General features: G+C 39.6%; 1 protein-coding gene across 5 annotated transcripts in view; it reads left to right on the top strand.

Moving 5' to 3' along the window:
• The window catches only part of LOC149839546 (uncharacterized), a 148,957-nt gene that overhangs the window by 15,693 nt on the left and 113,067 nt on the right, over positions 1–20,197 (top strand). For 3 of the 5 annotated variants that reach the window (XR_016431330.1, XM_090002613.1, XM_090002612.1), the window contains exons 4-9: positions 2,009–2,322; positions 2,464–2,560; positions 2,630–2,707; positions 2,827–2,886; positions 3,885–3,989; positions 5,989–6,099. Coding sequence is in view for 4 of the 5 variants with exons in the window: in XM_090002613.1 (XP_089858739.1) it covers positions 2,009–2,322; positions 2,464–2,560; positions 2,630–2,707; positions 2,827–2,886; positions 3,885–3,989; positions 5,989–6,099 (765 nt within the window). In the remaining variant the exon portion in view is untranslated. The remainder of the gene's footprint in view (positions 1–2,008; positions 2,323–2,463; positions 2,561–2,629; positions 2,708–2,826; positions 2,887–3,884; positions 3,990–5,988; positions 6,100–20,197) is intronic. The other 2 variants (XM_090002614.1, XM_090002615.1) reach the window with 2 other exon arrangements.

The following is a 20,197-nucleotide window of genomic DNA, read 5'->3' as shown; positions in this document are numbered from 1 at the left end:
TTCGCCCTCGCTTCCGGTTCGCTTCCTAGGTCGCTTCCGAGACGACTCTTGGTTCACTTCTAAGTCGTCCCACACTTCCCGCTTCTTAAAATTTTGAAAGTGCTTCGCTTGCATCTACCGACATTGGTCAATATATTCAAAACCATTTAGTGTTGTAGCACTGTAGTATATACCAAAGTTGTAAGTAGCGTGTCGTTACTCGTATTGATTGGGACCAATGTTACATATGTATCGTAGCGTATCCTAAAAGGTCATAAATTAATTTTTTTTTTCAATTTTTTTTCAAAAAAATCAAGAAAATCAGAAAAAATGAACAAAAAATCTAAAAAAATCATAACACATGAAACAATGATGAATTTCACAAAATTCAACCATAAAATCTAAGATGAAGCATTTATGTCTCTATGAGCTGCATAAAGACATCGTCAAACATCAACTAATATAGATAATATTGCATGTACATCTTACAAGAACGATGTAAAATATTAAATATCTGGCAATTATGAACATGCCACAAGACTCATACTTTTATATTATATAAACAAAAACAAAACAACAAAGTTTATGAACACTTAAGCTATGTCACATGGGTGCGGGGATTCGGCACTTCCAAAAAACCTAGGTGCGGCAGGGGCAAAAATGTAATATATATATATATAATGGGGATCCGGGGGTTCCCCTCGACGCAGGTCCCGCTGTGCGGTCAGCGGGCGGTGGTCTAGGGGGGGCCGCCCCTGGCGGGGGTTTATAGGGGGGCAGCGCCCCCCCCCCCCCCTTATAAATTTAGTAGCCCATTTCATAAGGCAATTTAAAAAAAAATCCAAAAAAATGGATCGAAATGACCCTGGGTACGGTCAACGCACCCAGGGTCGGGTTGACCGCACCTGATGCCACACCCGCATCGAGTCGCGTCGACGCGGGTGCGGCACCCTGCTAGCCGAATCCCTGTTACATAGCACTTAAGTGTTAAATAACTAAGTTTTTTGAAAATCTAACCTCAATCATCATCACCCTTCTTCTCTTGATGTTATGCTAGGGTTTGTGGGATAAAAAATAAGGAGCTCATATTCGTCATGCACATCCTCCCTGGGTTGCACATAACCCGTTTCCGCCTCATCTCTTTTTCTTGTCTTTTTTCTTTCAGACCAATGAGTAATTGTTGATATTGCCATTTCACGACATTCGGCATATCCCTTGACATGCAGGGGCAAAATTGTGATGTGTTCCGGCTAAATGATGCTTCAACCAAATGATACCACCCAAAACAATATGATGGCAATAGTTGCACTCGATTTTCAATCGGTTTTCACTCATTACTTGTGTGCCCTATTAGCATCCTAGATCATTTGATGTCATCTTCTCCCAAAAAAATTCAATGGGAAGCAAAGAATACAGATTTGTTACGTTAGCCTACTCTTTGAATGAAAAAAAGATGAAAATGTACTCTTACATGAGAAATCCACAAAAGCCCTCTCCCTTGTGCACGAATTGGCCCCAAATCACTCTCACGCCTCTTAGAGTGTGTGGGTTCTCCTCTAAAGGCCTCTACACAAGTGAGAGAATCAGCCTTAGGGAGGTCTTTAAAACCCAAAATTAAAAAGTTGGGTTTCGGCAAGTGCTCCAGACACATATCGTACAATACACCTGTATCAGACTATACGGTACAAAATGTTACAGGGCTGTATCATGCGATACAACTGATGCAGATACAATGCGATACGAGTGTGTATCGTATCGAGTTAGGCCATAGTTATGATACGTATCGTACGATACAACATTGGTATATACACTAACGAGGGCCTAATGTGTGCCGTTGCAGAACGATTCATTAAGTGTTGCCCATTTTTGTGTTGTCACAGAACTCTCCATTCTAAGTTCTGCTCACCTCTATAACTGACGGCACCAATTGCAGCTTACTCATGAAATTTCTGGATTTTCTAGTTTGCTTTATTACCGATTGGTCAGACTTCATATGAAATTTGGAGAATCCTGCTTTTTCTTTTTCCAGCAGAGATCTGATGGAGCTCTGGTCCATTCTGCTGCTGGTTCAAGTGATGCACATGGGCCTACACAGGAATCTTATGCAATGCATTCAGATTCTGCTGTCAGACAGGGTATGGAGAAGACCGTCTGGACAGGTGATAGTCCTGTAAGGAATTCACCTGGCACACTGGTTGTCTGCCAAGGTATGCTTCCAGGAGATCGTGACTCCATTCTACAAGCTTATGCCGGCCAACATTATGATCAGGCATGCAGTTCAAATGGCACATTTAAGGGTTTTGCTGATATGGGTTTCTCTCAACCGCCTTCGTCTTCCTCAAGGTTTTCTTCATTGTTTTAGTGACACTTTGTGTGTTGAGCACTACTTGGCTGTTGGTTCTCTCTCATTCTATAGAGATGTATGTAACAATTTTGCTTTTTTATGAGTTAAAATGCTTGAGAACCCCTGGAAACTGCAAACAGGAACCTGAGCGAAGCAGAATATAATCTTAGTTCTAATGTGCCTACTCATGGGATGATGCAAGTTCAAGAAGGGACTAACATGGCGCTTTGTAAACAGGTATATTCATGAGATGTGTATGTCAACAAACAGTCATCTGTTCCTGATAAATGTTGATCTATGTTGTAGGATTTGATTCCCAAAATTAGAGAACGTGATGAAGAGATAATGCAACTGCGAAAACATATTGCAGACTATGCTATGAAGGTCAGGAGGGAGTAGTTGGTTAACACGTGATCTGCTTGATAAAATATAACTTTTATTTGATATTTTATCATGTTTGATTCTTCAAACTAAGTTGCAGCTAACAATTTTTCTATTAACAGGAGGCACAAATCCGCAATGAAAAATGCGTGCTAGAGAAAAAGATTTCTTATATGCGCACTGTAAGTAGTTAACTATGTCACACATCAATTTCAGGAAATATCTCATGAGTCAGATATCTTGACGGTTCCTTTTTAGGGCATAATTTAAGTGGGAAAATAAAAAATAAAAGATTATATGGCATAATTTAAGTGGGAAAATTTTATGTAGAATGAGAAACTTTTTCTTCTAAGCTTTGGTGTTCTCATTATATTATTCTGTCCGATAAAGTTTAAATCCATTGAAATTTCGAAAATGTCAAGATATTCTCAGTGTTAGAAAGTGACTTGGAATACGTTGGGTTCAATAATGAACCCATACTTATGCACGTGGAGTGCAAATATACCCATTAAAGGGAAACAACATAAGCACATAATGTGCTAACACATAAAACCCATAAAAAGGGAAAAATATGACATAAAGTCATAAGTTGCATATCATTGAAGAATAATGGAGAAGGGGTAAAAACCCCATTACAATGGAGCATAAGCTCCCTCAAGTATATAAAAAAACAAAGGGGGAGACCCCTATTTATAACACAAGAAAGGAGCCACTTAGGGGGCTCCCAAAGGAGTCGTTGGGAGCCCCCAACGGTCACATTTGTGACCGTTGGGGGCTCCCCAACGACTCTTTGGGGAGCCACCCTAGGTTGCGCAAACCACGAAAAAGGAAAAAATAAAAAATAAAATAAAAGATAAAATTACAAACATATTCCAAATGGAATATGCGTAAAACTGGAAATGTCTAAACTACCCCTATGCCTATAAATAGAGAAATATATATTTTATATATATAATTAGGATAATACATATGCATATATACCATATATGAATATGTATTATACTTTATATATATAAAATATATATAATATTACAAATGTTGAATGATACATTTTAACACTCAGGGGATCATCATTTTCAACTATCTCATACTTTATTAGTTTCTTATAATAGGGGTGGATATCAATGTGTAATTATCCTCTGTAACTTGTGTCCATCTAAATCTGGAAATATATGATCAGGCATTCGATCAACAGCAGCAGGATTTGTTGGATGCTGCATCCAAGGCTATCTCTTACCGACAGGATATAATTGGGGAGAACATACGGCTAGCTTATGCATTGGAAGTAATACCTCTTTTCTAGTTATGGTATAGTAAATGCTTGCAGGAAACTTTTTGCTGCTATTTGCTTGTAGTGCTGTTTGATTTCTGCATATAAAAAATGGATAATCATATGTAGTATGAAGTATGAACTTCATAAACCTTCTGCCATGTCACTTTTTGCCTCATGAAGGTAATACTTGCTCAGTGTAAAATCATCCCCTTTCATGGCTTTGGGGTGTCATTCAAGTGTGATTTAGATGAAGTATTGGATTTGATAACAGCCAAAAGCTGAGACAAAATTTTAGTTTCAGCTTAGTTTGATTTTTTATTTGTTTACCTCCTATTGAATAACAAGTCTGCATGCTTGAAAACTGACCGCTGCTGGTACAAGAGTCCTTTGAGTAATGGATGAAGCATTGGCTGGAGATTTTTTTCCCTCGTGGAGAGAGAGAGAGAGAGAGAGAGAGAGAGAGAGAGAGAGAGAGAGAGAGAGAGAGAGAGAGAGAGAGAGAGAGAGAGAGGTTGCATTTTGAATCTGTCCTCTGATAAGCACATGAATGATCCCATTCTTCTTCTCTTCCCTTCTTCCTCCTTTTTTCTTCTTCTCGGCCCCTCTTCTTCTTCTCACCCTTTTGTTTTCCTCTTTGTCTTCTTCTTCAGCTGAGAGAGAGAGAGAGAAAAAAAGATGAGAATATATATATATATATATATATATATATATATCTGAAATTTTCGTTAATGTATTTAGAATTTTTCAGTCAATATATTCTGTTATTATACACCAGGTTTGAGACTAGGGTCTGTTTGAACGATGTGTTCAGTAGCGTTTTCAAGTTTGGGCAAGTTTGGATACTGATTACATAGGATCATTTGGATCAAACATAAAGAAGTCCACTATGAAACAGGTGTGGTTGAAAATGATCTGATGCGGTAGGATTGAATCTTGAACTGAAATATATTCATCTTGCTTCTTACATGGAAAATGCAATTGGACCAGATTTTGTTTTTTAATCCTACTTTCGTGACATATTGGATTTGGAGTATCTAATTACAATAAACATGTATGAACCCTTACCCGGGTGTATAGGCGGGCAACCTGACAAGTATGTTCTGTCCATAAAAGGTGGAAACTAATCCATAAGCTTGTTAGAGGGATAATCCCCTACAAGCCAAACGTCTCCTACATGCTTCCTTCGTGCCATCTCAACCTTATATGGTTATTACCAGAGTTACCGGAAGCTTCTTAGATAGGTGGGGAGCCCGCTTCCCAGAAACTCCCTTCGGAAGCGCGATACTCCTTACTTCCAAAATTTGATGGGAATCTCGATTCTCCCATGCTTCTCTGATGCATTCCACATGCTTCATCTATTCTTCTTATGTGTTCTCTCACTCTACTTTTCATTTTTTTGTATGTTTCCTCTCACGCTTCTCAGTCACTTCCATGTGCTTTTTCTAAATTGGCAGTCATCATTTTTAGATTTTGTTAAAAAAATAATTCTTACACTAAAAAAGTCATGAAATTTAAGAATAGTCACTTTTATTTTAGTTTTATTTGCGTTCTATTTCGATTCCCACTTCTGTTTCCTAGTTTGGCAACCTTGGTTATACCTATTCTCTCATTCAATTGATAACAGTGAGCCATCCCTTCTAAATCCCTGAACCTACTTTCGAAGCAATGTGTTCTCGATCCATGCACCATAGGGGTATTGAATGAGGTTGATTATGAAATACTGACAATCTGCAAATATGTGGTGTGAATTGTATTGGAAAGACCACTTGAGATATTTTATTAACTTTAGAGAATCCTTCTGTTTGCTTTATACTTCATCAAGATGCTTATAGTTGCTTTACCTTATATTTGAATTAGGAGTTTTGGTATCATGAGATGTCCTTCCATCTTTATCTTTTCTTTTTTATAACATTCAGGTTGGTTTTACTTGCTATGTATATTGTTTAGCATGGAACTTTGATCATGTTCTCTCTGTTTCTGATATTGCTGTAAATTCTTTTGTTATGTTCAGGTTGCAGAGCAAGAACGTTCCATTTTTGTTTCTTCCTTGTTGCCTCTTCTTTCTGATTATGACTTACAGCCACATGACACTGACGCCCAGTCCATTGTTAGTAACCTCAAGGTCTGTTCTTTGCTGTTCAAGTATGCGCACACATCAATTCCACACTCAAACACACACACACACAGATTCCTCCTCTCTCACTCTCTGTTTGTATCTCTTTATACATATGCACATACACAGATATATGCATACATCATAAAGACATACATATACATACATTTTTGAGTGAAACATGAAATTTTGTAAGTATCACTGTATATCTACTTTTTTGATAAGCAAGCTGAGACCCTTGGTTATGATAGTGCAGTGCAGCCCAACCATCCAGCTGCCTCATTTGACTGCATCAATATATTACGAGCTGTTCCTAATAAAATTGCTTGATCTATTTCGTATCAAAATTTGAAAAGTTCAAAGCATCAAAATTCCTAAACTGAATAACAAATGCAACTACACACCATCTAATGTGATAATCTTACTGTCTCATATAATTAATAACAGCTGCTAAAGTTTCAAGTGACAACCAACATACTCTAAAAGTTGGAGTGAAATAGTGGGTTACATTGTTGCACAGTGTTTTCCTCAAGAGCCAATCATATTCTTAGATAGATAACTGACTTTGGAGGAATATAGTGTACCTTTACCATACATTCTGCTGTTCTTTTCATTTTAAGCCTCAGTAAGTTCACAAAGGCAGTTGCATTGCTATAATCTCTAGTGTATTTATGGAATCTGATAATTGGTGCCTGCCATTTCAGATTTTTTACAGGATTCCAATCTGATTTTCTTGGGTATTAATTTAGTGAACATGCATGTGATACGAACCTGTCGTACCGAGGCGTGCCTGGATTCAAATGGATCTGGGTTTTTGTTTGGTTAAAAGATCCAAACGAGATATTCAGACATATTTTTGTAATCGGGGCTTGGACTGGATTGTTGGATTTGTTTTGTAATTCAGGGCTAGGATAGATTTAAGGATCCAATCTTGTAAACATACACAATTCTCCTTGTGATTGGATTGGATCTGGGGATTTGTTATGGAAGATGGGAGCCAATTGGGGTTGCATGACTCAACCAAGTGAAGCATCATAGGCAACTGGATGATATCAAGCCATGGGACATCATCGAAGATGACATGGTCCATGCGAACTCTATTGAGATGAAGGTGGCCGGGCTCACATGACAGCAACTAGGATCTATCTAGATGGAGTGCAGCCCAAGATTTAGTCAAGGCAATTCTAAAGGAGTCTAGGTTAGGACTAGTTAGGAAGATCAATTGCATTTTGGGGCATGGGATTTATTTTATGGGTTTGGTGGTGGTGGTGGAAATTGTGCTTCAAAAACAGCTGGCCGCCTATGGTGGTAAGGAATAAATAAAATGCAGTTGTTCTTCCTTCTACACAGGTTTGGAAAACATACAAACCAGACATCTGTGGAATATAAAAAGGTTGGTGCGGGGTACTAGGTGATTTAAAAGATATGATTGGGACAAAATTACGCAATGAATGAATTGATAAATTTTGGAGGGACCCTTTATAGAAGAAAATACTTTAGGTGTATCAACAGGCTAACTTGACACAACAGTATTAGTTAGTGTAAGAGCTAAGAGAGCTTAGGCATGAACACAAAGCCATTCGGGGTTTCTATACAAAGATCCTATTAGGTAAAAGAGAGGAAGAGATAGGACAAATCTCACTGAGTTTTTGATGGCCTTGAGGTCAGAATTTGGTTCACACTCCACCAAGAAATTTTTTCCTACAACAACCCAGGCCCTAGCTGAGTTGAGTACTAATGGGACTAAATTTGAGTTTTTAGGAGATAGATATACTAAGGGCACATTATTAATGGAAACTGTTAAGATGAATGCCATTTTCTTTGTATATATATGTATATGTATATACATATATAGATTAATATATATATATATATATTTATTTGTATATAATATATATATATATATTATATATCTTAGTCAACCTAGGTTGACTTCTCTTCTAGTTGTTGGAGGCTAGCCTAATGGTTAGAATTCTAGCCGTTGGTCTAGCTCCAACAGCTAGAAGGGTACTCCCTTTTCCCCCTTGTTGTCTCTCTTCTCTCCCCTCTTTTTTTCTATAAAGGTGTGGGTGTGTGCAAGTGTATGGGTTGAAAGAGTGATGGGTAGTTTTTAGGCTTTTGAGTGTTTGTATTTTTACAAATTTTTTTGTATTATTTAAATTTCATACTTGATAAAATTATTCATTTTATAATTCTTGTGTTCTATTGTTTCTTCTATGGTGAGTATGCATTTAAATATGTTGTATTTTTGGTTCTTGGTATTCATTTCACAGTGCATTGGGATTTGTGCCATTTTCATGACATGATATCAGAGCAAGGCATCATGGTCTTGGAAAAGACTCATGATATGGATTCAAGGTCCTCGCATTCTGTTATGTATCTTTGGCCCTTTTGGTTTCATATGTATGATAGGTATTTTTAAGAGATTATATTAAAATATCCTTTCTGAAATTATGATTTGTTATCTTTTGATGTATAAAGCATATGTTTTAGATTATGGATATGTACATCGAAAAATTATATTTTACGAAAGTATGCACTTTCTTATATTCTTATATGTGTCATGTTTTTCAAAATACTAAATTTTTATGTTGTATTTCTCCCTTGAATATCTTTTAGTGTATGTGTATGCTTGTTCTTATGCTCATATATGTGTATATATGGCTTATCTTTGAGATTTTTAGTGTATCATGATGTTTCCTTAATAATTTTAATTATGTGACCAAACATGAATTTTTTTGTGAACTTAAGATTATGAATCTTAGAATTTTTTGCATAGTATTGTCTTTAGTGATAATATGGATATTTTTCATGTGTTTATAAGGTCCTTCTATCATTATGTGAATGTATTATTCCATGTATGTTTCAGTGATATTGCCATTTTTTTGAAAAATGTCTTATTGAGTAAAAATTATTCTCAAGTTGATGGCTTGTGTATAATTCTTGCATTATATTCTTAGGTATATGCCATAAGTAGTCTATATCAAGGTTACCGGAAGTGCCCTTAGTAGTGGGAAGCGCGTTTCGGAAGCGCGAATTGCCGCGCTTCCGAAATGTGCTGGGAAGCACACCCAAAAAATGGGAAGCATGCTTCCCCCTTGCTTCCCCATTTTTTTTATTTTTTTTTGTATTTTTTCTCTTTTTTCGCTTTTTCCTTGCTTTCGGTTCGCTTCCTAGGTCGTTTCCGAGATGACTCTTGGTTCACTTCTAAGTCGTCTCATGCTTCCTGCTTCCTAAAATTTTGAAAGTACCTTGCTTTTCAATTCTGCTTCTCGTATTGCTTCCCGTTCCCGCTTCCTCAAGTGGCAACTCTGGTCTATATGATTACTATTGGATGAAATAATTATAATTTGTCATCACGCATGCATATAATATTTTTGAACGTATTATGCATTTTTGTGTGCATTTGTTAGTGAATAAATATTATATGTTTTTCATATTGTGAGTGCTCTTCTAATCCCCTAAGTGGCTATTGTGCGTATGCCCTCTTTCTGGGTTTGTTTTTGCCTCTTGTTTGAGGTGTGTGAGTGCTTGCAAACTTTTGCAACTCTTAGAAGATTCTTGTGCATTATGATATTTTTTTACATGCTCCTTAGAAATTTTATATTTGTTGCATTATGATAAAATTTCTTGTGTGACATGTGTGGGTTCATGATTGGTGATAGTTATGAATGCTATTGAATCTCTAAATATATGTTGTTTATTTGTTCTTTGAAAATCTCTATATGATTTGACCATCTCTAATGTTGTATGTTTTTGCTATCTAATAAATAGACTTGCTTGTATTGACCATGCATATGATTGCATCAATTGATATCTTGTTGTGCATATGATTGCACTATATTCATTCAAAGGTTTCATTTACCTTTATTGGATTTGATTTGAAAATTTATTTATTTATTCTTTCATGAAATCACTTTTTGGAAAATGATTTTCGTGAGTATGTATTGTCTTTTTATGGCATTTGAATTGTCTATCACTGAATTTTATATAATGCATCATTTTTTTTGGCCTTGATATTGGGTCAGAGTTAGCTCTTAAGGTGACTTATGTATGCACCTCAAGTCATTTTTATCAATCTAGATTCTCAAGTTTTTGAGTCACTTGTTGTCATTTACCTTGGGTTTGATTGATTGTTGATTGGCCTTTGAAGTCATTGTTGTTGAAAATCTGAGTTGGTCATTGGGGTGAGTTGTGTGTGCACCTCATGTCGTCTAGTCAGTATAAGTATTTGACTAATAGTCAGATGATTGACCTTGGTTTCTATGAGTGTGTTTTGCCACTCATTTATTTGTGTAACCATTTTCTGTGATGGTTGTTATGTTTTTAAAACCATAGAGTTTTGAAAGATTGATATTCTTATTTTTTTTAATGGCATTAATTTGTTTTTCATTACAAAGTGTCTTATCTCTTTTGTTTCCTCCAGTTATGCCTCATATCTAAGTGTCATTATATGTAGACAAGAGATATTTGTTCACACTTTTTGAATGTTTGTTTAGCCCATAAGTGGCATTGAGATAATACTCTTGTTCTAGAAGCTGATACACTTATTTTAAGTGCCATTATATGTAGACAAGAGATGTTTATTCTAAGGTTGTGAGTAACGTATCGTTACTTGTATCGATCGACCCAATAGTAACACTTATCGTAAATTTCTAATAACAAAGTTCAAAAAAATCAAGAAAAATAAAAAAAGTTTAGTGAAAATTCTAAAAAAATCATGTCACATGAAATAATGGTGAATTGCACAAACTGCATACATAAAATCACATATGAAGCATTTATGTTTTTATTACATACCACAAGAGTCATACTTTCATATTACATAAACAAAAAACATCTCGCAAAACAAGTTTTTTAATAAAACATGATAAATTAATAATCATAGTCATCTTCATTATCTTCTTTTTCTTCTCCTTCGACATCCACTTCGTCTCCAATATACGTGGGGTCTTCATTATCTACCTCTTGTGCTCCTTCCATGTTAATCCACTGAATGCCCTCTTCATTCAAAAGAGTTTCTGTTTGACCCATACATCGTCTCCCATATTCAATCCATGCATTTTATTCATCAAAATGTTTCAAATTGATGGGATCAAGTTGCTCTTTGTGCCTTGCTGATAACTTTTCTATTTGCCTAAAAAGATGACATGAAAAAATTAAAATTATTTGGAGTTTTGAATGAAAATGACAAATAAACTTTATAATTTTATATACCTCTGCCTCAGTTGTAAGCTGTAGCGAACGTAGATGAGGTCATTGAGCCTTTTGTGCTCCAATCAGTTTCTTTTTTGCTATGAATTTGCTCGAAGACACTTCGGTTTCTCTCGCATCCACTTGCACAACATGTTTAGCTTAGAATGCGAATGACAAAGGCTCTCAGATTTGTAACATCACTTCCAAACCTGGCCCACTACATGTCAGAAAAAATAAGAAAATGCGAAGTCAATTATAAGACAATAACATATATACAATCATACAAAACATAATAACTAAATATTAATTTGAAATTAAAATTGAAATAGACAAAATAAATTACGTGGATGCATTGTGGCACAGTTTCACACTTCTGAAGGTCTCCCAATATCATAAGTTTCTATTTTCTTATGAATTTGATCTTGAATGCTATAATTAGGGTTCAACCTTTTGATGCAATCCATAAGTCTCTTGTCGACTTCCCTGTCCATTTTAAAAGTACGAGAGTATCTAAATCTATGATTTAAATAATGTGATGCAACATGAAAAGGTTGATGAAGTTGCCCAGTTCACCTATGATTAATGATGTTTTATATAGGTATATGTCATTTTTCTTCACCTTCAAATTATCTCTAATTGCCTCTTTTGCCTTATCCATGGCCTCATAGAGATCACCCATAACTGTTCTGTCTTCACTGTCAACCAATCGAAGCACCTTCACCAAATTTATAGTTATTCTCAATAACTTCACGCATGAATCCCAGAATTCACTTCTGAATACAATATCTACAATTTCTCTGGTTTTTTTTGTGCATGGGGATATGCATTTGATGATTTTTTTTAGTGTGACTTTATTCTTTATTAAATTTTGCACTATAAAAAAATTCATTGCAAATCTAGTAACTACACTACGAATCAACTCTGCACCACCTGTGTACTTTCTCATTAAACTCAAAACCCATGCATGATTCTAAATAAATTTAGTAATTTCTTGACAACATTCAATTGTCTGATGTACCTCATCCATGTTGCCAATGTCCTTAAGTATGAAGTCTATGCAATGGGCAACACCCATGGTCCAAAAAAATGACCCAAAATTTTCTACCAATTCTTTACCTGCTACCCTATAATTTGTTCAATTATCAGTAATGAACTGTACAATGTTTTGAGGCTGAAACTCTTCTACAAGCTGGTCAAAAACCCTTAACAATACATCTGCTGTCTTGGGCGTATCCGACAAATCAATTGATTTCAAAAATATGGTTCCTTTGGAGCAATAGTTAGGAAAATTTATCAGAGTTCTTGACTTTCTATTTGTCCACCCATCTGCCATGATGCTACACCTAGTTTCTCTTCATGACTGCCTCTGTTCCCTTGCGACTTACAATGTACACAACGAGGGTGAATCAATACCCCGAAGGGGCAGCCCGTATACTTGAACTGTAATAGCCTGCGGGCAAAATTGTGAATGAAGTAAATGCGTTGAGCTTTCTTTTGTTCACCCTCGTTGTGATTGCAACTTCTCTCCCTTGCTCTCTGATCACAAGCTTCCGCGACCGGCAAGCGAGCTGACGAGTAGGCTTGCGGCGGTGAGGAAGGACCGTCGCGCCGCGCTGGCCCATTGAAGGAAATAGGCCCGTGACAAGTGGTACCAGAGCCCGTTTTCGTGCTGGGGAAGGGACTCCGGAGTCGGTGTCGACAGACACGCCGACAGGCTGCGATTTGTGAGCAAGACATCGTGGCGTCTTATCAACACTTGCGCAACACCAAAGGCAAGGCAGTTGCCGAAGCTGAGGAGATGGGTTTACCTCGGGGCCAAGAAGAGTTGGCTGCAACTGTTAACAAGCTGGTGGAAGATGTGACTTCACATCATGAAGCGATTTCACGCGCATGTGAATCATTCAATGGATTGAATGATGTGGTGGCGAGCCTGCAAGAGCAGGTGAACTTACTAATGGGGCAGGTCACTTCGTTGACGATTACAGTGACCGATCTTGAGTTGAGGAACCGTACGTTGCAGCGGACGGTGACCCTAAATGGCGGAAATGGTGAGAGACCATCAAAGATTGATGTACCTAGACCCGCAAAATTCAATGGTTCTCGCGACAGCAAGGCCATTGAGAACTTTTTGTTCAAAGTAGAAGACTACTTGGATATCCAGAATGTGACCCTCGAAGATCTGAGGATCAAGGCTGCAGCGGCCTTACTTGATGGTGATGCTATCGCTTGGTGGAGGCGGAAACGCAATGACATGGAAAGAGGTCAATGTGTGATAGACACCTTTGACGACTTCAAAGTAGAGTTGCGCAACTACTTTATGCCAAGAAATGTGCAGAGACAGGCTTACCGGATGGTTCGTGAGCTCAAACATACTGGTTCGTTGCAAGACTATGTCAGAACGTTCCAGAAGCTTATGCTGGAGATACCTAACATGCCAGAAGACGACATGCTCAACTGGTTAATTGTGGGACTTCAACCATGGGCACAGTCTGAAGTGAAAATGAGCAACCCCCGTATTTTGAAAGATGCATATGTGGCGGCTGAGCGCTTAGTTGACACTCAGCGCAAGCCTTTCACCCCATCAACCAAAGTTGGGAAGAAGCCTGTCCACGGAGGCAAGAAGGATGAGCAACGCAACGATAAAGGTGAGGCGTCGACACGCCATCAATCCGAAAAGAAACAGAACTACACAAAGCATAACAACTGCAACAAGGGTGCGGTTGTGACATGCTGGTTCTGTGGTGATAGACATATCGCCTGGCAATGCCCAAAGCGCCTTGTAAAGGACGACAGGGAAACCAATGCTGCACAGGAAGAATGCAGCGATACTGAATGCAGCGACACTGAGACCATGCAACCGAGGATGGGCGCCATGCGATCGATCAATGCAGCCAGAAGTTGTGTAGCTAAAAACACGCAGGTCAGTAAGGAACTCATGTACGCTGAAGTTATTATGAATGGAAAGTCTACTTCAGCAATGATAGACTCCGGGGCCACAGACAACTTTGTCTCGCGGGAAGAGGTAGAGCGGTTGGGCTTGAAGCATGGGCCAAAGCAGAGGACCATTAAAACGGTAAACTCTGAGGCCAAGCCCATCCTTGGTGAAGCAAGGGATGTGGCTATTCAAGTGGGAAGTTGGGTCGGTAAAGCCAACTTCTCTGTGGTGCCCCTGGACGATTTCAAGATGATTTTGGGTATGAGTTTCTGCGAAGCCAGAATGTTATGATGTTGCCAAAATTCAACACGCTGACGATCATGGAGTCAGACCTGTCCCACACAGTGCAGTGCCTTACGCAGAAAGGCAAGTCTTCAGTGTTGTCGGCAATGCAACTAAAGAAGGGTGTCAAGCATGGGGAGCAGGCATTCTTAGTGGCAGTGCGCGCAGAGGAAGAGAAGGTGGAAGCAGCAGTGCCACCGACCCTAGCCCCACTGTTGGAGGAGTTTCGGGGGGTGATTCCCCCGGAATTGCCAAAGCGTCTTCCGCCAAGACGCGAGTTCGACCACAAGATTGAGTTGACCCCGGGAGCGAAGCCTCCTGCAATGGTTCCATACCGTATGGGGCCAGCTGAGCTGAAGGAACTGCGCAGGCAGTTAGACGAGATGTTGGACGCAGGCATTGTTCGTCCATCAAAAGCCCCATTTGGTGCCCCGGTCCTTTTCCAGATGAAACATGATGGCTCTAAACGGTTATGTGTGGATTACCCTGCCTTGAATAAGATCACGTTGAAGAACAAGTACCCACTGCCATTGATAGCGGACTTGTTCGACCAGCTAGGCAATGCTCGTATCTTTTTCAAGATAGATCTGCGATCGGGTTACTGGCAAGTGAGGATTGCCGAATGTGATGAGTCGAAGACAACTTGCGTCACCCGCTATGGTGCTTACGAATTCTTAGTAATGCCGTTCGGGTTGACAAATGCTCCAGCCACGTTCACGACTTTAATGAACCAGATCTTCTACCCTTACTTAGACAAGTTTGTGGTAGTCTACCTGGATGATATCGTGATCTACAGTAGCAACATGAAGGAACATGTCGGGCACTTGCGAACAGTGTTTCAGGTGCTGAAGGAGAATGACCTTTGTGTCAAACGAGAGAAGTGTCTCTTCGGGCAGGAGGAGATCAGCTTTCTTGGCCACGTTGTGGGGCTTGGTGTGCTGCGTATGGATGGGCAGAAGATAAGGGCCATCCAGGAATGGGTTCCGCAAAGCAAAGTGCCAGAATTGCGGTTATTCCTCGGTTTGGCAAACTATTATCGGCGTTTCATCGAAGGTTATTTCCTTATTGCTGCGCCCCTCACGGATTTGTTAAAGAAGAATCGGGTATGGCTCTAGACAGGAGCGTGCCAAGATGCCTTTGATGGCTTGAAGAAAGCCTTAGTGAGGGAGTCAGTGCTGCGATTACCTGATCATTCGAGACCCTTCGAAGTCCACACTGATGCCTCAGACTTTGCCATTGGCGGAGTTATTATGCAAGATGGTCATCCGATCGCATATGAGAGTCGCAAGCTGAATGATGCAGAGAGGCGTTACACAGTGCACGAACGTGAGATGACCGCCATTGTGTATTGCCTCAGGACCTGGCGGCACTACCTTTTGGGTGCCGAGTTCGTCGTTAAGACGGACAATGTGGCCACGAGCTATTTTCAGACACAAAAGAAGTTGACACCTAAACAAGCTCGATGGCAGATGTTTTTGGCTGAGTTCGACTTTGCCTTGGAGTACAAGGTTTGAAAGACCAATGTTGTGGCAGATGCCCTGAACCGTAGGGCTGAACTGGCAGCTGCGCGTGCGGAGTCTTCTGAAGTGCATTTGGAGGGTGCATTGCTGAGTCGCATCCGCGATGGTACGCAGCAGGATCCGACCGCACAACACCTTGTTTCTCTGGCGCAGGCAGGGAAGACTCGGCGATTTTGGCTACAGGATGACCTCCTCGTAACAAAAGGGGGACGCATCTTTGTACCACGGTGGGGAAGCCTTCGCCGAGAGCTACTCAAGGAGTGCCATGATACACTATGGGCCGGCCATCCTGGTCAGGAGCGGACCTTAGCACTCCTTGAGCGCGGCTACTATTGGCCGCAGATGAGAGACGACGTTGAGGGGTATGTGCGGACATGCCTCATCTGCCAGCAAGATAATGGGACAAACCAGAAGGCTGCCGGTCTCTTTGAGCCTCTACCAATTCCAGAACGTTCTTGGGATAGCATCTCCATGGACTTTATTGTTAGTCTGCCAAAGGTAGAGGGCCTCAGTCTATTTTGGTGGTGGTTGATCGTTTCTCAAAGTATGCCACCTTCATCCCAGCTTCTAAGGAATGCCTTGCATAGAAGACTGCAGAGTTGTTCGTAAAGCATGTGGTGAAGCACTGGGGCATACCAAAGAGCATTGTGAGTGATCATGATGCTCGCTTCACGGGCAAGTTCTGGCGTGAAGTATTTCGGCTACTTGGCTCTGAGTTGCTGTTTTCAACTAGCTTCCATCCGCAGACAGATGGGCAGACAGAGCGTATCAACGGGATCCTGGAGCAGTACCTTAGACACTTTGTTAGTGCCAATCAGAAAAATTGGGTGAAGCTCCTTGATGTGGCACAATTTTGTTATAATCTGCAGAAGAGCGAGTCTTCAGGCCACAGTCCGTTCGAGATAGCCACGGGGCAGCAATCACTGACCCCACACACTCTTGCCACATAGGAAAATGGAAGGCCATCATTCGCCTATCAGTTTGTTCGCGACTGGCACGAGAAAAATGAGTTAGCGAAGGCATTCTTACACAAAGCGGCAAAGAGAATGAAGAAGTGGGCGGACAAACACCGTCTGCCAGCAGGGTTCCAAGTTGGGGACCAAGTGTTGGTGAAGTTGTATCCTGGTCGCACAGGCATCTTCCGTGGGCGGCACCGCGGACTACTCAGAAAGTATGAGGGACCCTTCACCATCACAAAGAAGGTGGGCAAGCTGGCATACAAGCTGGAGTTGCCCCGAGACTTCAAGGTGCACCCGGTGTTCCACGTGTGCAACCTCAAGCAGTTCCACCCAGATGATGGAGACCCGGAACGCAGTGTGCCGCAACGCACTCCCATCATGTAGAGGGCCCCGGCAGCTCAACGGGCCGAGAAGCACATCAGTCAGATCCTTCGCCACATGGTCAACTACATGGGACAAGCGAAGAAATACTTGGTGCAGTGGGAGGAAACAGCGGAACCAACGTGGGAGCCTGCATTTCGAATGAACAGCCGCTACCCGATTGAAGTCAGGGCTTACCACGAAACAGATGGCGTCGAGGACGGCACATGATTTGAAGGGGGGAGCATGTTCCCTTGCGACTTACAGTGTACAGTTGCGCTTAGAATCTGTTTTGCTTTTGTTGAGTCTGATGTAAGCTGCCCGGTTCAGGTGAATCAATACCCCGAAGGGGCAGCCCGTATACTTGAACTGTAATAGCCTGCGGGCAAAATTGTGAATGAAGTAAATGCGTTGAGCTTTCTTTTGTTCACCCTCGTTGTGATTGCTTCTTGTGATTGCAACTTCTCTCCCTCTATTCTCTCTCTTGCTCTCTGATCACAAGCTTCCGCGACCGGCAATCGAGCTGACGAGTAGGCTTGCGGCGGTGAGGAAGGACCGTCGCGCCGCGCTGGCCCATTGAAGGAAATAGGCCCGTGACAGCCTCATCTCATCACAATAAACCTTCACTTCATTCACATTAGCATGTAAAATCTTTTCTCTTAAAGCATGATATGAAGGAATCTTGTATCCAAGCCCGATACTGGTTATGACATTTTCCATGACCTGAAAATGAAAGAAACTTTTCGTATTGAAAGGAATACAGACATCATGGAACCATCTCCCAACTGTGACATCCGGCTGCTTGGCTAAATGCTGAGGAGTCATAGCAGTGTGAATGTCGGGCTGCGCCATAGGGGCAATCTTAGGAGGGAAAAAACTCCTAATCGAGCCTCTAGCTCTACCTCCTGGTCCTCCTCTCGAAGAACTCCCTCTTACTTTTGTGCATGCGGTATTACTACTGACACCAGTCACACCTTTTTCCTTCGTTGCAGAATTTTCTACTTCTGATACTATGCTATGGGTTGTAGGATCATAAGTAGGGGACTCATCTTCCTAATATACATCCTCCGAAGGCTTTGCATACCCCATTTATGCCTCATTCATCTCTCGTTCTTGTCTTTTTACTCTCAGATCATTAATCAATTGCTCTCATTGCCATTTTACGATATTCGACAATTTTCTTGACGTGCATGCTTGCACATTATAATGTGTCTCGGCTAAATGATGCTTCAACTGAGCGATACCACCTGAAAAACTATTTTAGCAATAGTTGCATTTGATTCTTAATTGGTTTCCACTCGTTACTTGAGTGCACCATTGTTGTGTCAGATCTTTCTCCCATCTTTCCTCAAAAACACTCAATAACAAGCAAATAATAAGGATTTTTTTACCTTAACCCACTTCCTTGAGTGAAAAAATGGGTGATAATGCACTCTTACTTGAAGAAATCACAAAAGCCCTCTCTCTTGCGCACAAATCTCAAGGCCTTAAAAGTGTGTGTGGGTTCCCTTCCAACAACCTCTACATGTGTAGAAGTTAGTCCTTAAAAGGCCTTTTAAACCCAAAATGAAAAGACTCGGTTTCGGGTCTTTTTAAGTGCGTCAAACCCGTATCGTACGGTACGGGTCGCTACAGGGGTGTATCGTATGATACACCTGATATCTTATCATTAAGGCAAAAAGTAGCGATACATATCGTACAATACAGTACAATACAAACAATCTTGGTTTATTCACACTTTTGTGTGTTTGTTTTGCCCATAAGTTGCATTGCGATTATACTCTTGTTCTAGTTGCTGATACACTCATTTTAAGTTTCATTATATGTAGACAAGAGATAATGTTTTAAATGTGATGAGTTATGTACACCCGTTGGTTATGCTCTTGTTATAGTCGCTGATACACTTGTTTTAAGTGTCATTTTATGTAGACAAAAGATGTTGGTTATTTACACTTTTTGTGTGTTTTTAGCCCTTTAGTGACATTATGTTTGTACTCTTGTTCTAGTCGCTGATAAACTTATTTTTGAGGATTAGAGGTCTAGTGAGGTGATTGCTTGTGGTGGTCAAACTAGTGTTATGATTTGCAAATATCATTCATTGTGTTATATGAGATTTTTTAAATCTCTTTGTAATTTTTCTAAACTCATTTGCTCTTGTATGAAGAATGATTATTAAAATATTTTAATGTATTTTGCATTGAATATGCATGAGTTGCATGATCAAGGATATTTTAAAATTTGTTTCATGATTGATTGTCTTGCATCATTCGCGTAAGTTTAATTAATGCTTTCTAAGCATTTGTTAATGAAAGATATATTATTTTTACCTTGTGAATTGTTGGTGTGTATTTTCATTGTGTGTATTCTTGTGGTCCATAAGTGACGACTATCTTATTTGATATCTCATTGTAGCCTTTGTGGCATTTCTTTGAGATATTGTTGGTTTCGTTAGTTAATTTTCTAAGCACGTGTTCTTAAAATATTTTTATTGTTATCTCTTAAAATTGGTCCATAAGTGACCTTTTTAGTTGTATTGTTAATATTACTTCTAAAATGTAATAATTAATTGATTTATGAGTATTTATCTTTGCTTAAATCTTGGTTGAATGATTGAAATCATTTCTTGTATCTTTCACTGTGTATTTTTTTTATAATTTAGACTCTTTTGTAAGTTATTTCTTTATGGTATTAATGATGTTGAAAATCCTTGCTTGTTATGCATTAATGTGCCATTTGTGATAGATATATGTGTACATGATTTTCATGAATGACTAAAGTGATTAATGATTATCCTGTTTGAAATTAATGATTTTTCAAAAATTAATGCTTACTTTAAATGATTTTAAAAAATGTTA

This window comes from Nuphar pumila, chromosome 4 (assembly GCF_984573655.1).
Source record: "Nuphar pumila chromosome 4, dmNupPumi1.hap1.1, whole genome shotgun sequence".
Taxonomy (NCBI): Eukaryota; Viridiplantae; Streptophyta; class Magnoliopsida; order Nymphaeales; family Nymphaeaceae; genus Nuphar; species Nuphar pumila.
This window is presented reverse-complemented; position numbering and strand designations above follow the sequence as displayed.